Source organism: Phyllobates terribilis, unplaced genomic scaffold (assembly GCF_046119375.1).
Source record: "Phyllobates terribilis strain yellow unplaced genomic scaffold, ASM4611937v1 Scaffold_2__4_contigs__length_985480577, whole genome shotgun sequence".
In the NCBI taxonomy this organism is placed as follows: Eukaryota; Metazoa; Chordata; class Amphibia; order Anura; family Dendrobatidae; genus Phyllobates; species Phyllobates terribilis.
Genome location: NW_027362762.1, coordinates 453,750,783 through 453,770,128, shown reverse-complemented (window position 1 = coordinate 453,770,128; position 19,346 = coordinate 453,750,783). Strand labels below are relative to the sequence as shown.

The following is a 19,346-nucleotide window of genomic DNA, read 5'->3' as shown; positions in this document are numbered from 1 at the left end:
GATTTCTAAATCTATATACTTCTAAAAAGAAAACATTTAATAGCAATGCTATAGACAGAGAAGTCATACTTACAAATTCCCCTCCACTGCCTGGGACCAAAATATTCATTTCTGACGATTTGGCGCTGATGATCTCACAGTTAATGCTGTCCTTGCTTAGGTAGACATGACAGCCATCAGTCTTATTGATGGATATTGTTGGCACTTTACCCAACACCTAAGGAAAATAAAAACAATTGTAAATCATTACACTGTGTATGGTGAATGATGACGTTACACCCGGCCTACTAATCAGATGAGGCTCTGGCTGATTGGAGGAGGTTCACAGGGCGCTGTCTGGTCCGATGAATCTTTCTGCTCAACTGTCAAATACATCTAACACTTATTTTAATGAAGATGATTTACTAAGTTCATTTTTTTAGGTTCACAGTTCCCATGCAGACCAGTGTCTACACAGTAACAGACTTTAAAAAAACAACAACAACAAAAAACTGTATATTTGCATTAAGCTGAGGATAAATGGATCAGACTACATTCTGTAAATTATCAAAAAGTAAGTAATGAGTGAAAGTGACTGTAGGATTAGACTATACTGGGTCTGTATGTAGTTTTAAACCATGGAAATACATTGGCCTGCATAGGGATGTACACACAAAGCAGTAAATTATTTCTACTCAAAACTATTTGCATAAGATGCTTATTTTTTTAACTATATGTTGCACCTTACTAGAATACACACCCCAGATTTAGATGTCAGAAGATGTTTTTTTTCCTATTTCCCATGGATTCAAACTTCCCTGGCGGTGCAAAGAAGTGGAGTTGTCAATATCACTAATATCAATGCACTAGTGTAGAATAGGGGGCAATAGATCTATTTTTAGTGTTTCTCTGCAGCACGTATGTTATAAATACTCATCAGTACACAGATATACACACAGTCACACTGCTTAGCTGGACATCGCGTGTGCCACCCAGTGATGCTTATAATGCCGCCTCCTACATCAACAGTGCCACCCACAGTGAATGCAGTGGCACCTGGCAACAGAAACAGACATTGCTGGAGCAGGTCCAGGTATGGATATAGTACTCAGATTTATTCCCATCTTCACACTACATAAACGTGGTGATTTTAAATAGGTTGTCTGGTCCAAATCTATAAGTCTACAGTCACCCTGTACCTGCAGACTTCTGAATCCTCCCAGCGCATGCACTGTGCGCTGAAGGGATTCACAAGTTTGTGAGCCAGGGACTGGAGGGTATGTACGAGTTATACATACCCCCAGCCAGTGGGTGCAGCCTGCTTCCATACAAGTGTATGGAGCGAGGCCGCGCCCACTAGACTGCTTCTGCCCAGGAGTATGTATAACTCATACATACCCTCCAGTCCCCGACTTAGAAACCAGCGAGTGCACGTGCTGGGGAGATTCATAAGTCTGCAATCACACAGAGTGACTACAGACTTGTCAATTTGGACTGGACAACCCCTTTAACCACTTCGCACCAGAGCCTGTTTTTGCCTTAGTGACCGGGCCAATTTTTTCAATTCTGACCACTGTCACTTTATGAGGTAATTACTCTGGAACGCTTCAACGGATCCCCCTGATTCTGAGATTGTTTTTTCGTGACATGTGGTAAAATTTCTTCGATATGACTTGCGTTTATTTGTGAAAAAAATCGGAAATTTGGTGAAAATTTTGCAATTTTCAAACTTTGAATTTTCATGCCCTTAAATCAGAGAGAGATGTCACACAAGAGAGTTAATAAATAACATTTCCCACATGTCTACTTTACATCAGCACAATTTTGGAACCAAAAGTTTTTTTTGTTAGGGAGCTATAAGGGTTAAAAGTTGACCAGCGATTTCTCATTTTCCCAACAAAATTTACAAAAACATTTTTTTAGGGACATCTTATTTGAAGTGACTTTGAGGGGCCTTTATGACAGAGAAAATACCCAAAAGTGACACCATTCTAAAAACTGCACCCCTCAAGGTGCTCAAAACCACATTCAAGAACTTTATTAACCCTTCAGGTGCTTCACAGGAATTTTTGGAATGTGGAAGAAAAAAATTAACATTTAACTTTTTTCACAAAAATGTTACTTTAGACCCAATTTTTTTTTTATTTTCACAGGGGTAACAGGAAAAAATGGACCCCAAATTTTTTTGTGCAATTTCTCTTGAGCGCGCTGATACCCCATATGTGAGGGAAAACCACTGTTTGGGTGCACTGCAGGGTTCGGAAGGGAAGGAGCGCCATTAGACTTTTTGAATGTAAAATTTGTCTGAATAATTAGCAGACGCCATGTTGCGTTTGGAGAGCCCCTGATGTGCCTAAACAGTGGAAACCCCCCACAAGTGCCACCATTTTGGAAACTAGACCCCTTAGGGAACTTATCTAGATGTGTGGTGAGCACCTTGCACCCCCAGCTGCTTCACAGAAGTTTATAATATTGAGCTGTAAAAATAAAATTTTCACATTTTTCCCACAAAAACGTTTTTCATCCCTTAATTTTGCATTATCATAAGGGTAACAGGAGAAATTGCACCATGAAATTTGTTGTGCAATTTCTCCTGAGTACACCGATACCCCATATGTGGGGGAAAACCACTGCTTTGGTGTACGGCAGGGTTCGGAAGAGAAAGAAGCGCTATGTTGGCTGGGATAGGCAGCAGACACCATGTCACATTTGAAGAGTCGCTGACATGCCGAAACAGCAGAAACCCCCACAAATGACCCCATTTTGTAAACTACACCTCTCAAGGAATTCATCTAGGGAAGTAGTGAGTTTTTTAATTTTTAAATTTATACCATTGGGCAGTGAAAAATGCATAATTATATTTTTATCACAAAAAAATGTTTTACCCTCAGATTTTACATTTTCACACAGGGCAATGGGTAAAAATGGTGCCAAAATGTGTCACACAATTTCTTCTAAAAGTGGCAATACCCCATATGTGGCTGTATCGTACCGCTTAGCCATACGGTGAGATCTGGGGGGGACGGAGCGCTATTTGACAATTGGAGAACAAATTATTGTAGAATAGGCATTTGGATTTGGGAGCACAACATTTTCTGAATTTCTTTTGGGGGGCAAGGGCCATTTCGCTTTTCCAGAGTCTTTCTGCTACCAGTAACTTGAAAGTCCCTTATATTTTTAACAGATGACGGACCTGAGTGGGGACTAGCTTTTTTTGAGGACTGAGTTGAAGCTTTTATTGGGAACATTTTACGTAACATTTATCCGGCGCTCTAGGCTGAGCACTTACATTGGGGTTTCCATCTAAATTTCCAAGTGATGTAATTCGGATGAAACCCCTGCGGGATCCATTCACTGTAATGAGGCAGCAGAGTTACTCTGGACTCCGTCTGGCCTCTGTTTAGCGGTGTCCTTTTTTTCAGAAGTGCACAAAACTGTGGCCAACCGCACTTTTATGCACGCCTAAAAACACTGACACCGTGGGATCACAGGCCAGACGGCATCCACAGTGGCCTATATCTGCCTCATTACAGGGAATCTTCCGTCATGGGTTCCGGCTGAATCACGTATTTCAGAGATTTACACGGAAACTCTGGTGTAAGTGCTCAGCGCAGAGCGCAGGATAAATGTGGGCAGAGCCTTACTGGGATCTTTGGGAGGCATAATAAACAAATCAGTAGCAGGTGAAGAATTGGTTTTATTTATTTTTTACGCCGTTCCTCGTGTGGTAAAAGTGATGAGATTACTTTATTCTTCGGGTCGGTGCGATTACAGAGATACCAGATTTATATCGGGTTTTTATGATTGACAGCTGTCACACACTAAAAGACGCTTTTTTTTGCAAAATCTAGTTTTTGCATCGCCATATTTTGAAAGCTGTAATTTTTCCATATTTCGGCCGACAGAGTCATGTGACGGCTTGTTTTTTGCGGGACGAGTTGACATTTTTATTGGTACCATTTTTGGGTACGTGACATTTTTTGATCGCTTTCTATTCCGTTTTTTGGGAGGTAAAATTAACAAAAACCAACAATTCAGGAATTGTTTTTTGAGGTTTTTTTTTATGCTGTTCTGCGTGTGGTAAAAGTGATCAGGCAGCATTATTCTTCGGGTCAGTACGTTTACAGCGATACTACACTTACTGTATTTTTTTATGTTTTGACGCTTTTACACAATAAAAATTTTATAGAAAAATTTTTTTTGCATTGCTTTATTCTGAGCGCTATAACTTATTTTTCGGCTGATGGAGCTGTATGGCAGCTTTTTTTTTGCGGAACAAGATGACGTTTTCAGCGGTACAATTTTTATTTCCATTTTGCTTTTTGATCACATTTTTTTCCACTTTTTGTTTGGTGATATGATGAAAAAGCATTTTTTTGCGCAGTTTTTTATTTATTTTTATTACGGTGTGCACAGAAGGAGTTAGTGTGACAGTTTTATAGATCGGGTTGTTTCGGACGCGGCGATACAAAATATGAGTTCTTTTTTTTTGTTTTGCATAAATATAGGGATTTATTGGTTTAATATTTTATTTATTTTGTGATTTTTTTTTTTTAACAGTTTAAAAACATTTTTATTTTTACTTAGTCCCTGTATGGGACATTAATTTTTATTTTTCTGATCACTGATCTCATGTAATGTAATAGACATGTATTACATTACATGAGATCTTCGCTGACTGTTTCACAGTCAGAGTCTCCTGCCAGGCTTCAGCTGCAGGCTGACCCTGGCAGGACACCATATATGGCAGATCTGGAGGCGGTCATGTGACCTCCAGCTGCCATAGCAACGCCAGGTCCTGGAAGGTATCAGGGGTCGTCGGAGAGGTAAGCAAGACGACCCCCTCTCCTCTGTCTATCTTCTATATGCCGCGATCACTATAGATCGCGGCATATAGAACATAGCAAAGTGTTAACATCATTGGGACCTGATCCAATCAGGTCCCGATGATGTCTCCTGTCAGAGCGAACGCTCTGCACCGGAATCGCAGCGCTTGCAGGACCCTGGGGGTCCTGAGCGCTGCGAGACCACCCACCGTTTTTAAACGTCGGCGCTGCACAGAGCCCAGCAAGCGCCGACGTTTATCTACAGTGGGCGGTCGGGAACCGGTTAAAGTGCATATACCACCACATTTTACGTTCCTTCCAGGCAAGTAAAGCAGGGTTCCCCAACTCCAGTCCTCAAGGCCCACAGGTCATGTTTTCAGGATTTCCTTAGTATTGCACAGGTGATGGAATTATGGCTTGTGCAGGTGATGTAATTATCACCTGAGCAATACGAAGGAAATCCTGAAAACACGACATGTTGGTGGGCCTTGAGGACTGGAGTTGGGGAACCCTGATGTAAAGGACCTTCAACTAATTCTGAGTTGAAGCGCAGTTACTGAGCAGGAGAAGAAATCAGTGTTACTGGGCATTTCTTTCAGCGATCAGAATGGATGCCATGTCAGAATTCTGCTTGTTCATAGGAAGTTGTGTCTGGACTAGAAGATGCACACTTCTGGCTCACCCCCTTTGACACAGCCTCACCAGCTGCACTTTCATATGGCGGACTCCACCTTTCCCACACCCCCCGCCCCAGCGGCAAGCATGGTGGAGGAGTTGGCTTTATCCTGTCAGATAACTGCTCCTTCTCACATATCCCACTGTCACCCTCCATTACTCTCCCCTCTTTTGAAGTGCACTGCGTGCACATTTACTCCCCCTCCAACTGGCTGTCATCTACACCGCCTTCTTAGACCACTTCACCACCAGGCTACTTCACTTCCTTTCTGCTCACATTCCCACTATCATGGGCAACTTCAACATCCCCATTGACACTTCCCACTCATCAGTCTCAGCTTCTATTCCTCACTTCCTCCTTTGGCCTTGCTCAATGGTCTTTCAGCTCCCACACTGGACCTCATCTTCACCTGCCTCTGTTCCCTATCCAACCTCTAACTCTCCTCTCCCTCTTTCTGACCACAACTTACTCACATTCTCTCCCCTTTCCAGGTCCACAATCCCCAATCCAGAAACTTGCACACCCTCACAGAAATCTTAAACACCTCAACCTACACTTAACTCTCTGAATCCCTCCTCCCTCTTACAGACAAATTCCTTACACGATGCAGATGATGCTGCCGCCTTATACAACACCAACAGCTGCAGCTCTTGAATCAGTTGCCCCCCTCACACATACCAAAGCTCGCACAATCAACAGGCAACCCTGGCAGACCAGCCTGACTAAAGAACTGAGACGGGCTTCCAGGGTTGCTGAGCGGAGATGGAATAGGTCCCACTCCAACAAGCACTTCATCGAATTCAAACAAGCCCTCACCACTTTCAGGTCCACACTCACTGCAGCAAAACAAACATACTTCTCATCTCTCATATCCTCCCTGTCTCACAACCCTAAACAGCTATTCAGTACTTTCAATTCTTTCCTCCGTCCCCCAGCACCTCCTCCCTTCCCACTCATCTCAGCTGAAGACTTTGCCTCATTCTTCAAGCCGAAGATTGACACCATCAGACAAAGCTGTTGCTACAAGTGCCCACAGTCCCTTCTCATATCTACTCAACTCTCCTCCAAAACCAGCTTCTCCACCATCACAGAACATCAACTTTCCTCTTTACTCTCCAAGTCACATTTCACCACCTGTGAACTTGACCCAATCCGGTCCCACCTCATCCCAAACCTTACCGCAGTCTTCATCCCAACCCTAACCCACCCTCTCAACCTGTCACTAGCAACTGGTGTCTTCCCCTCATGCTTCAAACATGCCTCAATCACACCCATCCTCAATTAGCCATCCCTTGACCCATCCTCTCTGTCTAGCTATTGCCCCATATCACTTCTCCCCTATGCCTCAAAACTACTGGAACAACATGTCCATCTTGAGCTGTCCTCCCACCTCTCCTCCTGCTCCCTCTTTGACCGCCTCCAATCTGGCTTCCGACCGCACCCATTCTACTGAAACTGCCCTGACTAAAGTCACCAACGACCTACTGACCGCCAAATCCAAGCGACACTACTCTGTTCTTCTCCTTCTGGACCAGTCATTTGCCTTTGACACAGTAGACCATTCCCTCTTACTACAGACTCATCTCTCGGCATCACAGACTTGGCACTATCTTGGATCTCCTCATACCTCACAGACCGGACATTCAGCGACTTCCACTCACACACCACCTCCTCACCTCACCCCCTGTCGGTGTTTCCCAAGGCTTAGTTCTAGGACCCCTGCTCTTCTCCATTTACACCTTCGGCTTGGGACAGCTCATAGCGTCTCACGGATGACACACAGATCTACCTCTCTGGACCTCATATCAACTGCTTACTAACCAGAATCCCACAATGTCTGTCCGCTATTTTATTCTTCTCTGCTAGATTCCTAAAACTTGATATGGATAAAACTGAATTCATCATCTTTCCACCATCTTGCTCAACCCCCCCAATCTGACCTATCAAAGTCAACGGCTGTCCACTCTCCTCAGTCAAGTAAGCTCGCTGCCTCTGATCTCTCCTTCAAACCTCATATCCAAGCCCTTTCCACTTCCTGCCCACTCCAGCTGAAAAATATTTTACCGTATCCGCACATTCCTCAACCACGAATCTGCAAAAACACTAGTGCATGCCCTCATCATCTCCCGCCTCAACTACTGCAACCTCCTGCTCTGTGGCCTCCCTTCTACCACTCTCACACCCCTCCAATCTATCCTAAACTCTGCTGCCCGACTAATCCACCTGTCCCCCCGCTATTCCCCAGCCCCTCCTCTGTGTCAATCTCTTCACTGGCTCCCCATTGCCCAGAGACTCCAGTTCAAAACCCTAACCTTTGCATATAAAGCCATCCACAACCTGTTTCCGCCATACATCTGTGACCTAGTCTACCGGTACTTACCTGCACGCAACCTCCGATCCTCACAAGATTATCTTCTCTACTCCCCACAATCGCATACAAGATTTCTCCCGTGCATCGCTCCTACTCTGGAACGCTCTACCCCAAAGCATCAGACTCTCGCCTACTATGGAAACCTTCAAAATGAACCTGAAGGCCTACCTCTTCCAACAAGCCTACAACCTGCAGAAACACTCGGTCCACCATACCACTGTACGACCAAGCTCTACCCTCACCTACTGTATCCTCTCCCATCCCTTGTAGATTGAGACCTCGCGGGCAGGGTCCTCTCTCCTGTACCAGTCGCTGACTCATTTTTGGTCAAATTATAGTATGCCATATATACCCCTTTTAAAAATGTAAAGCGCCATGGAATTAATGGCCCTATAATAAATAATAATGCACACACTTTTTAGCAACAATTTTTCTTGCTAAAAAGTGTATTTAAATAAATAGTCGAGGAAAAATGCGGCAAGTTAAATTCTGTTCACTACAATTTACTATTGACCACTATAATTTTCTAGAACTGGGTTAGTCTGCAAAGTCTGATTATCTACTTTTGTGCAACTATAAGGCAAACTATAGACTTGCAATATCGCTTTTTATACAGTTTAAAAGGGGCTGTCCAAGTTTGGGATGAAAGTGTACATTCACTATGTGACTGCTGACTCCTGAATCCTTACAGTGTGTGCACCGCACACAGTCAGGATTCTCTGTTGCTAGTGGCAAGAGTGGGCGGTGAATTATGTGATTTGCATATATTTGGCCACATTCAATGCAACTGAGACTTTCATCCCAAACCTGGACCATCCCTTTAATACTCTGTTGGTCAATAACTATGTTTGAGGAAAAATGAATTTCCCCATGTTCTTCCGGCAATATCATAATTTAAGCGGCAAGCTTTAAAGCAAAACTGACAGCCAGTGATGGCCACCAACTCTCATCCCATTAGCTACAGCAGCAGAGAAAAGTAGCCTTCACTTTCAGAGATACACGACAATCTTAAGTTTGGCTACTCTGCTCTTCGCTGCAATAGTCAAAGCACAAACTGAAGGTATACAAAAAAAAAAATAAAATCGTACCTGCACTTTAACATCACGAGCATTAATGATTTCCACAATACCTACTGCATCTTCAAACACTAAGCCGAGCTTCTTGCAATTGTCTGCAGGGATTTAACACAGGTATAAGACTAAGAAATAAGTAGAACTATATATTTTTTTCCTTTTGTTTGCTTACTTACCTATAGTAATGGAGTTGATCTTTCCCTTGACTTGCAGGGTGCTGTTTACACACTTGTATACATAAACCACCTGTTTCAGCTCAGTGTCACTTATCACCAGATTGGATGCATTGTCCTGGTTTTCCTGTGAAGACAGACAGTTTGTATGAATGTGAGTGTCAACCTTATAGCCAATGGTCTTCAGTAGGTGGATGGCGCTAGGAGTTTAACACCATAAAGAGATGGTGCGACTTCTGGTATGCTATACCTGGATTGCAGGCTTTGTCTAAAGGTGTCCATACACCATAAAAAAATATTGGCCAATCAATGGTTTGTAGAGACAGAGCTTTAATGTGTTTTTATTTGGGAGAAAGCCTTTGCAAGTCATCTGGCAGCGACTTGTGTTCCCAGAGAACAAAAGGACTGGGCACTTCAATTCAATCTGCCTGATCTACACTCCCCTGACAATCTATCAGGAGTTCCTATATACATAAAATAGATGTGCACTTGACCAACTTTAAACCTTTTGGGCTTGTTCACACCTAGTGTTTTTGTGCCGTGTTTTACAGTACTAGCAAAGTGAATGAGATTTCTGAAATCTCATGCAGCATATTGTCTCCTTGCAGATGTGAACCAAAGCGTTTTCTCAAACCTGCATCATGTCAATTCTTTCAGAGTTTTTGTAGCGTTTTCACCTGTTAAAATGGGAAAAAACATCAAAACCGCATATATTTTATACAGCATTTTTCCTGCCAACACTTTTTTTGCAACAGAAAAATATGCTGCAAATACTCAACTTTTCACTAAATATTGATTTAGCCTCAAGTTTTTCATTTTCTCAAGGGGTAAGGTGAGAAATTGGACCCCACAATTTGTTGTGCAATTTCACTTGAACGTGGCAATACCCCATATGTGGTCAAAAGCTGCTATTTGGGCACCCAGCAGGGCTCAGAGGTTAAGAAGAGCCATTTGATTTTTGGAGCGCAAATTTTGCTGGAATAGACTGGATGTCATGTTGCATTTCTTGGCTCCACAAGGTGCAAAAACAGAAACCCCCCACAAGTTACCCCATCTTGGAAACTAGACTCCTCGAATTAATCTAGGAATGTATGGAACATTTTGAACCCACAGGTGCTTCCAATTTAATTTCCAATTTCTCCCAAATCCATATGTCATTGGAAACTGCTGTTTGGTCACACAGCAGGGATTAGAAGGGGAGATATTTTACTTTTGCAATGAAGAGTTGCTGGAATAATATGCAGGCACCATTTGCAGAGACCCTAAAGGTGCTTGAAAAGGACAAAAGCCCCCAAAGTGACCCCATTTTCTAAACTAGATCCCTTGATTAATTCATCGTGTGCAGTGACTATTTTCCAGAAAAGAGGAAGAAAAGAAAAAAAAAAAAAAAAAAAAGCATGCAGTGGATGCTACAGAATAAATACATTGGCCCCAATTCATCAAGATCGGGGATTTCTCTGCTGGTTTTGATGATGGGGAATGTTGGAATCAGATGCTCCTGATTCATGAAGGGGTGCACGCTAGTGTTGAGCAGGTATGTTCTATTAACCCTTTCGCCGAGTATCGAGTAGTTACAGCTGCCCGGTGATATGTTTGAATCGCTCCCGTGTGCATGATTTGCAACTGTTTGACAGTTATTACATGTGAGGAATGTGTAAGAAATAGACATTCCTCCCATGTAATAAAGCTGTCAAACAGTTGCAAATCATGCACACGGAGCGATTCAAACATATCACCGAGCAGCTATAAATACTCGGAGCTCGGCCGGAGCATACTCTGACAGAACATACTCGCTCAACCCTAGTGCACGCCTCTTCATGAGTCTGGACTGTATGACAAGTGGCGTGCGCCAAGCCAGAAATCTCACTAGTCAGAGACTGGTGTGAGATTATCGGCAATCAGACCAACACAGCTCATCATGAATTAGAGGAGCTGTGGAGTTCCGTCCCTGTGTGGGCCAGCTACTCCCATTTTGGTGGAGCTTGGAGAAATTGTTGCGACAATACCAAAAGTTGCAAAATTTTGGTGCAACCAAACTTGGTTTGGTTCTGCCAAACTTTTGCATCTTTTCAAAAGTTTTTACACCCCTTTTTTGGTGTAAAGGCTTTGATGAATTGGGGCCGTTGTGCTCAGTTTGTGCTTCAGGAGATACTCACCCCATATATTGTGAAGTTGGCTCTTCCCGCTAAAGTAATGCCAAACGTGGGCAATAACTGCAAGACTCAGAAGGGAGGGGGGGCCATTGGAATCTGGGAGTGCAGGGGTCAGTATTTTTTTTGGGGAGAGGTAGGGGGGAGGGTTGTGTCAGTTTTCCAGGTATTTTGTTTTGCCAGTAATACGGAAACCCACTTTTTTCAATTGACTGATGATGGAGCCCACTGGGGCTTTTTTAATTTTTTATATAGGGATATTTACCCTGTGATCTACACTGAGCAGTTACATCCGGGTTTCCAAAAAATGAGATTTCCCAATGGAATCATAACGAGTCAGAAGGAATTTCGTATAACTCTAACCTCTGTACTGGTGTGCTGTCTTTTTAGGCATGCACGCAACTAAGCTTGATCACACTTTTGTGCACTAAAAAGATGGGAGACCGCCGGAAAAGAGTCTAGACTGAGTCCAAAACAACTCCATTTACCTTATTATAGTGAATGGTTCTGTCAGGGGATTCGTCTATTTTGGGAAATTTAACTATTGCAGTGCATGAGATCAGGAATCTAAGTGAAAATTATTGAGATTGAATATTTTCCACCATGATTGCTGATGTCCTGCACTGCAATACTTGAGTACTGCAGTGCATGAGACCTGTCAGTTTCACAGTGACACAGCCTAATAGACCCTGCCATATAAGCAGGGTCTACCAGGCCACCAAACCCCAAGGCAATTACTTGGCTACGGTCATGGCAACTATCAGGACCCACAATTACGATCACTGGATCCCAGAAGAGTTAATAACGAAGCCCTCTCCCTTTGTTAACCATCTAGATGCCGCTGTCAATTGACAGCGACACTTAGGGGCTTAAACGGCTGCAATCCGTACTAAAACAGATTGTAGCCAAAGCAGCAGGGCAGCTATAATATACAGTTGACACCTGCTGCATTTTTAAATTTCAGTGCTGTAAAAAAGTGGCGCTGAGAATTAAGGTCCCTTAATGACTGCAGTACATAGGCATACCAGCAGTCATTAAGGGGCTAATATGTGTGTGTGTGTGGGAAAACATGACTGCTTTCATTCAAAATCATTGCTACCCCTGACCATGGGTTGTTCCTTGGATTGCAACTCAAACCCACTGAGCAGGGTGGCTCAGTGGTTAGCACTGTATCCTTGCAGCGCTGGGGTCCTGGGTTCAAATCCCACTAAGGACAACATCTGTAAGGAGTTTGTATGTTCTCCCAGTGTTTGCGTGGGTTTCCTCCGGGTTCTCCGGTTTCCTCCCACACTCCAAAGACATACTGATAAGGAATCTAGATTGTGAGCCCCAATGGGGACAGCGATGATAATGTCTAATCGCTGTGGAATTAATGGCGCTATATAAATGAGTAAAATAAATAAGTGAATTGAGTTGAGCTGTAATAACACTCAAAATCCTTGTTCAATTTTGACAGAATTTGCCAGTAAATGCTCATTTCCACCTATGCCTCCCCAATTTATATGCCCAGTTGGCATGTTTGTCTGTAAATAGAGGAAGGAGATATTGCAACCTGCTCAAATGTATGGATCTGAAAGATACCCCCCAAACAGTATTGTGCACATTAGTCCCCCAAAGTGAAATCTTGTTGGACAAATTATTCTGGATCAGCTACTGCGTTTCCCTGAAAATAACACAGGGTCTTCTATTTTTTTGTGCCGAAATAGGCTTTGGAGCTTATTTTCAGGGGATGCCTTTTTTTTTCCATAAACCAAGAATCCACATTTATTTTTGAACATTTTTTGGCTTGTTTTTTTTTAAATATAATCATGTCATCACACATACTGCGCATACACATGAAAAAAATGCACACTGTACCTAGGGTACATACCAGCCTGTCTCTTCAGGTCCTCTAGAGTTAAAGCACCTTTGGTGACATCATGCTCACATGATCAAGATGTCACCAAAAGTCCTTAAGCAGTCTTGACCTCAGAATAGAAATGCTGAGGACCCAGAGAAATTGCAGTTTGTCCCCAACCCTCCCCCTAACACGAGCCCTGCCTACCAGCCTGTCTCCTCTTTAATTCCTCTAGACTCCTGTAGTTAAAGGAATTTTGGTGACATCATGGCACATAACTGATGTCACCAAAGGTCCTTATGCAGTTTTAGTCTCAATAGAAATGCTGGGGGCCCTGAGCAATTGACTAGTTTGCGACTTCCCCCCTCCAAACGCCGGTCCTGAAACTAGGGCATATATTTCAAGCATACTCCAAAAATCCAGTAAAATCTTGCTAGGGCTTATTTTTAGAGGTCTTTTTTTTCAGGGAAACATTGTACTATCAAAAGATCCTCATTCCCTGCAATGCTGGTTGTTTGACCTGCGTAACCAAGTCCCAGCAAAGAAGTTTTGGTTGTGGGATGAGAAGTGGTTTGCACCATAGTTTGTCCACTATTGCCCTTGTCAAGGATCAATCATAATTCGTTCCTTTGCTAACAAATTACAGCAATCCTCACAGTTTTTAATTTGGCATTATGCCACAACTCAATCTACTGTAGCTCCAAGCTAGCTGGGCAGTTTGGCAACGATACCTGAATAATTCCTTTGCCTACACTTTTTTTCTCTCCTTTTAAATCTAGTTACTTCTTGTTGGGGTCTGTGGTATCTCTGATCACTCCATTGCATACTTACCACCTTCCATTTCTTCCCTTCTAGTTCAAGCACTGGGGGTTCCTTCTTTGGAGCTGGTTTGGATGCAGGAGATCCAATGTTTGTTGGTTTTGGACTTGTGAATGGTTTAGGTCCGCTTCGAATTGGACCGCTCTGAGACTTCAAAGCTGGATTTTTGTGAGTCTTCATATCTTCAGGCACATGTTTCAGAGCTAGAATCCATTAAAAAAGCAAATCGTTATGACGATCAGATCACTTATTGAGGAAGAATATTATATGCGCACTGGTATTCTCTGTACAACCAACAATGCTTATCTCAAGATAAACAATGCAGGCTCTGTCCTTGCATACCTGCTCATGGTATAAAAGAAAGGGGAAAAAAAACAAAAAAACCCTTCAAATTCCATGTTTTAGGATAAAGCATAAATGTTCTTAGAAAGAAGACACTTGGACTAATAAAATAAGCTGCTGGACCTCCTTTTATTAACACTGCTTCCTAATAACACACAATTTGGTATTAGACTTCTACCTTTCTAATCAGTTTGGTTAAAAGATTATTCTTATGCTCCCTATTCGGAGGCACACCACTTCCCAGCCTCCTAGGCAGCATGCTCTTAAATGACTGACAGTTCAGACCAGCGACAATGGTCTTGCCGCTGGCCCGAAATGTGTGCTCTTCTATACTAAAAGCAGAGACCGCTTTACACCTCTTCAGTACCAAAGAAACATAACTTCTGTCAGGGAGTGTATGTCGCTTATCCATGTTATGTAAATAAAAGCTTATAACCTGACGTTAAATTCATCCATTGGTTTTATAAATTACTCTTTTGAAAGCTGAAACCCTCCCAAATTTGGTTTCGGTTAAGAAAATAAATTGGCATCAATGCTGAAATATTGATCATTTAATGAACGCAGAATGGTCAGATTTTGGCAAGACAAAAGTTTTGTCGCCCTCAGAAAGTAATGTGATATTCAAACAAATAATTATCTTAAAATACAAATATATGTTGCATAACATTGGTGAATGAAGTTGTGATGCTATTAGGATCATATTTAATATTTTGTGTGACTTCCATGAGCTTGAAGGACTGCATCCATGCGATTCAACAATGATTCATACAATTTATTAATGAAGTCATCAGTAATAGCAGAGAATGCTGTCTTACATGCCTCCCAGAGGTCATCTAGATTCTTTGGCTTTGTCTTCCAAGCTTCCTCTTTCATCCTACCCCAAACATGCTCAATGATGTCCATGTCTGGTGACTGGGCTGGCCAGTCCTTGAGCACCTTGATCTTTTTTGCCTGGAGGAACTTTGTTGTAGAGATGGATGTATGAGATGGAGCACCATCCTGCTGCAGAATTTGACCCCTTTTATGATATGGAATGTAAGAGGTAGCTAATACGTCTTGATATTTTAGGCTATTGATATTGCCTTCCACCTTGCAAATGTTTCGCACACCCCCATACTGAATGTAACCCCAGACCATGATCTTTCCACCACCAAATTTAACTGTTTTCTGGGTGTATTTTGGATCCATACGGGGTTCAGTAGGTCTCCTGCAGTATTTGCGGTGGCTGTGGTGTAATTCTACTGAAGATTCATCAGAGAAATCCACCTTCTGCCACTTTTCCAGCGTCCATCTGTTTAGCAGGCTGTGGGACTTTGCAAATGCCACACAGTTTATTTGCCTTTTGATTAGTGTTGGCTTCTGGGCACTGATTCGACCATGGAGGCCATTTCGAGACACAATCCTACAAACTGTTCTAGTTGACACAGGGACTTGAGGTGACCAGGCCTGTTGGAGCTCTGCTGCAGTGGAAGAGGGGCTTGCTTTGGATTTTCTAACCAACAAAAGTTCCTCCTGAGCAGTTGTCTTGCAGGGTCTGCTGGACCTGGGCTTGTCAAACACATCTCCAGTCTCTTCAAATCTTTTTTTTCATTCTTTGTACTTGACGCTGAGACACATTAAAGATGCCAGCCACCTCTGCAGTGGATCTGGTCTTCAGCCTCTTGATAATCAAGGCTTTGGTCGCAGGGTGGATTATTGGCATGTTGTCAGAGCTCAAGTTGCAGTTAAAGTGAAGGTCTGGGGTGCTGGGTTTCTTTTTATACACACCCACTAATTAACCGATCATTTACTGAGCACTGGTGAGGATGTAAACTAGGATTGGGTGCATTATATGACCAGGCGACAAAACTTTTGTCTTGCCAAAATCTGACCATTCTGTGTTCATTAAATGATCAATATTTCAGCATTGATGCCAATTTATTTTCTTAACCTAAACCAAATTTGGGAGAGTTTCAGCTTACAAAAGAGTAATTAATAAAACCAATGGATGAATTTAACGTCAGGTTATAAGCTTTTATTTACATAACATGGATAAGCGACATAACTTCTGTCAGGGAGTGTAGGGGCACTTGCCAGATCCAGCCAGCTTCAAAGCAGTTATTTCAGGATTTAGAGCAAAAAGAATGAAGTGCAGCACTCCATGCCTTGGGAACCTATGACAATACTGCAGAGGTGGCAGGTAACCTAGGCAACAAGCAGTACAGAACAAAAAAAATAAATCCTTCCATTCTTGTGAAAGGATAGCATTTTTAATAAGAAATAAATGGATAGTTGCTCGTTTTACAAGAGCTTTGTAATTTTACAGATTTATGATAAGTAAAATGGTTTCAATTATTTTCATCTTAAATTTGATATTATTTAACTTGTATAGCGCCATTAATTACACAGCGTTGTACAGACATTACTGTTCCCATTGGGACAGTGTCTACATTTTCTATAAGTATGTCTTTAGACTGAGAGGAAACCCAGGTAAACATGGAGAGAACAAATACTCCTTAGAGATCTTGTTCTTGGTGGGATTTGAACCTAGGACCCCAGCACTGCAAAGCAACAGTGCTAACCACTGAGGCACTGTGCTGCTATTTTTTAAGTCATGCCAGAATTTGACTGAACAGCTGTCCTATTTATATTCCCACACTTCCTGAAACCAAACATGGATAAATTATTATTTTTTTTTTCCTTTTTCTTTGCTCATTCCTTAAGGCCCCCATACACATTAGATGAAAATTGGTTGAACTCGCAAATTTTGACAGGACTGGCAGACCATTTGATGTGTACGAGGCGAAGGAATCGGCCCGTAGAATTTCAACAGTTGAGCCTTTTGTTCTCATGGAAGAGGAGAAGCGTATACCAGCAGCTCACACTTGGCCCGGGACGGGCGGTGATGTGAATGGGAAGTTGGATGAGATTGTGGTCTGTGGAATGAACATTTAGTTGACAGCTCTCATATGTACGGCTAGCTTAAGCCATGAGTCAACCAAAGTGCACGTCTTCATCATACTTAGGATGGACAACTGCACCATCTTTCTATGGGGCCGCTCCTCATTTTATCTCTAGCTCTATCAAACCTCTCCTCCCTCCCTGTAGGGTCAATGCCACATCTTTCCATTCATCTTGGAAAGTCAGTAATTCCACTCTCTTGATTTCAAATCTAATGCCAATCAATTTACGCTGTGGATTTTCTCCATAGCAAGTGGATGCAATTTTGTGAAATGTGATATAAACTGCTGTTACTGTAATATGCAGCAGATTTTCCACCTGAAAAATCCAATGCCTATACAATGTGTGCATCTAACTTAAGGGGGTTCTCCTCTAAAAAGGTGAATTCGGCAGTGGGGTTAAAATAAAAGATTGCATACTCGCCTCTGCAGTTGGCCTTCAGTTCCCTCAGCCTCTTGCCAGGCCAGGAGTGGACTCCACAGACCACCAGTGACTGGACTGCTGCGTCTGCCATTTGGCTGCAGAGTCAGTAGTGGCCAGGTCACTAGTGGTCGGCGACTTCACCGCTCCCGACCCAGTTGAGTCTGTCGCAGCACTGAAGCTGAGCAAGAAGAATATGCATTATCTTATTGTTTTTAACCCCCCCCCCCCCCACTGCTGAATTTAGTTTTTGACCAGAGAATTCCTTTAAATGTATATAGAATTTTCTACCATCGATTCCATTATCGGACAAGCTACATACTGAATTGGCCACTCTTGTAGTCTCTTATCGCTATAGTACTTCATACTGTGAGAGTCTAAAGGATTCCCCCACCCCATATCCCCTCTTTAGCTGTGGCTTTGATTGAAGAAAATCCAGCCTTCAACTGTATTTTTATATTCTTACAATATTGGTATTGTATCATGCAGAGATATGGAGGATGATGGCAATATGTAAATAGTAGTAATAGTGTTTATGGTATATAAAATTAACAACTTTTCCCCATTTTGTACAATTATTTTGCAGGCTCATTCCTAATAGTTTTTCTTCCAACCTGCGGCACTCATCTAGCACATTATAAAGAATAACTGCTGGCTTCTTACCTCTAGTAATATTCTCTCCCTGGTTAAGTTGTGCAAACAGCTGTGAACGAGCCTGAGAATCATCACTGGGAGCTGAGGCTGGGGCTGGTGGGGGAGGAGGAGGTGGTCCTCCAGGTGGTGGAGGAGGAGGTCCAACTTTGGGGGCTGATGGAGCACTTGGTGAAGAAGTAGAAGGTCCAGCCTTTGGACCCTAATGAAAAAGAAAAGACAATGCACAATTTCTAAGTAATCAAGTAAAGAACTATTCAAATATATTACTACAAAGTTAAGAAAATAAAAAAATTACACTTACAGTCTTTCTCCAACTTAAGCCAGTTGTGTGGTGTTCTTTGATGTAGGCCTGCAGCTCCGTCCAGATGCTTAGATATGAGCGGACCCAGTCGACATGTTTCTTATCACTGTCAGGAACCCAGAAAGGTAACGAATACATTACTTCTATTTCTATCTGTGTCATGTGCTCTGGACATAGGAGATCAGTGAAATAACAACTTACACATCCTTGTATTCCTTTAAGACTCTGTTGGTGTAAAATGTAGCTGCATCAGTCATTTCCTTCACATAGGGACCAGGCTTGGGAGCCTTAAAAGTGGAGAAGGGAAAAAAAACAAAACAAAAAAAAACAAAAACATCAATGTAGAAGATAAAACTACCAAGTTAAAATTAAATGGAAATGCTGGTAACAATGACACTTTGCAATAATAAATCACCCATTAGAGAACTGTTCAGGCTTTCTACCCCAACTCAAAGAGAACCTGTCACGTTATTTTTGCTGCCTGTACATACATTTTTTTTTTCTCTGAAATGATCCAGCATGTCAGACAAAATATACTTTGAAGACCATAGCTGGAGACCAGACTATGCTAGCTCAGGCCCCCGGCCAACTCTTCCCAGTGCTACTTGTGGGGATTGACAGGTCTCTCCCTCGCATGTACAAAGCAAGACACCTATCAATCATCCGTAGCAGTGTTAGGAAGAGCTGACTGGGGGCGGAGCCAGACTAGTCATTGGCTGCAGTCTGCTTGTGACACAACCAGTCACATCACTCTCCGGGAACAGCAGTGCCAACATCACTAGAAT

The 19,346-nt window shown here is 42.5% G+C and overlaps 1 protein-coding gene across 4 annotated transcripts in view; it reads right to left on the bottom strand.

Moving 5' to 3' along the window:
- CAP1 (cyclase associated actin cytoskeleton regulatory protein 1) overlaps positions 1–19,346 on the bottom strand; it is a 31,553-nt gene that overhangs the window by 825 nt on the left and 11,382 nt on the right. For all 4 annotated transcript variants that reach the window (XM_073665615.1, XM_073665616.1, XM_073665618.1 and 1 more), the window contains exons 6-12: positions 18,763–18,848; positions 18,562–18,667; positions 18,270–18,459; positions 13,917–14,107; positions 9,102–9,225; positions 8,941–9,023; positions 74–217 (exon numbers count right to left, since the gene is read on the bottom strand). In XM_073665615.1, coding sequence (XP_073521716.1) covers positions 74–217; positions 8,941–9,023; positions 9,102–9,225; positions 13,917–14,107; positions 18,270–18,459; positions 18,562–18,667; positions 18,763–18,848 — 924 coding nt within the window. The remainder of the gene's footprint in view (positions 1–73; positions 218–8,940; positions 9,024–9,101; positions 9,226–13,916; positions 14,108–18,269; positions 18,460–18,561; positions 18,668–18,762; positions 18,849–19,346) is intronic.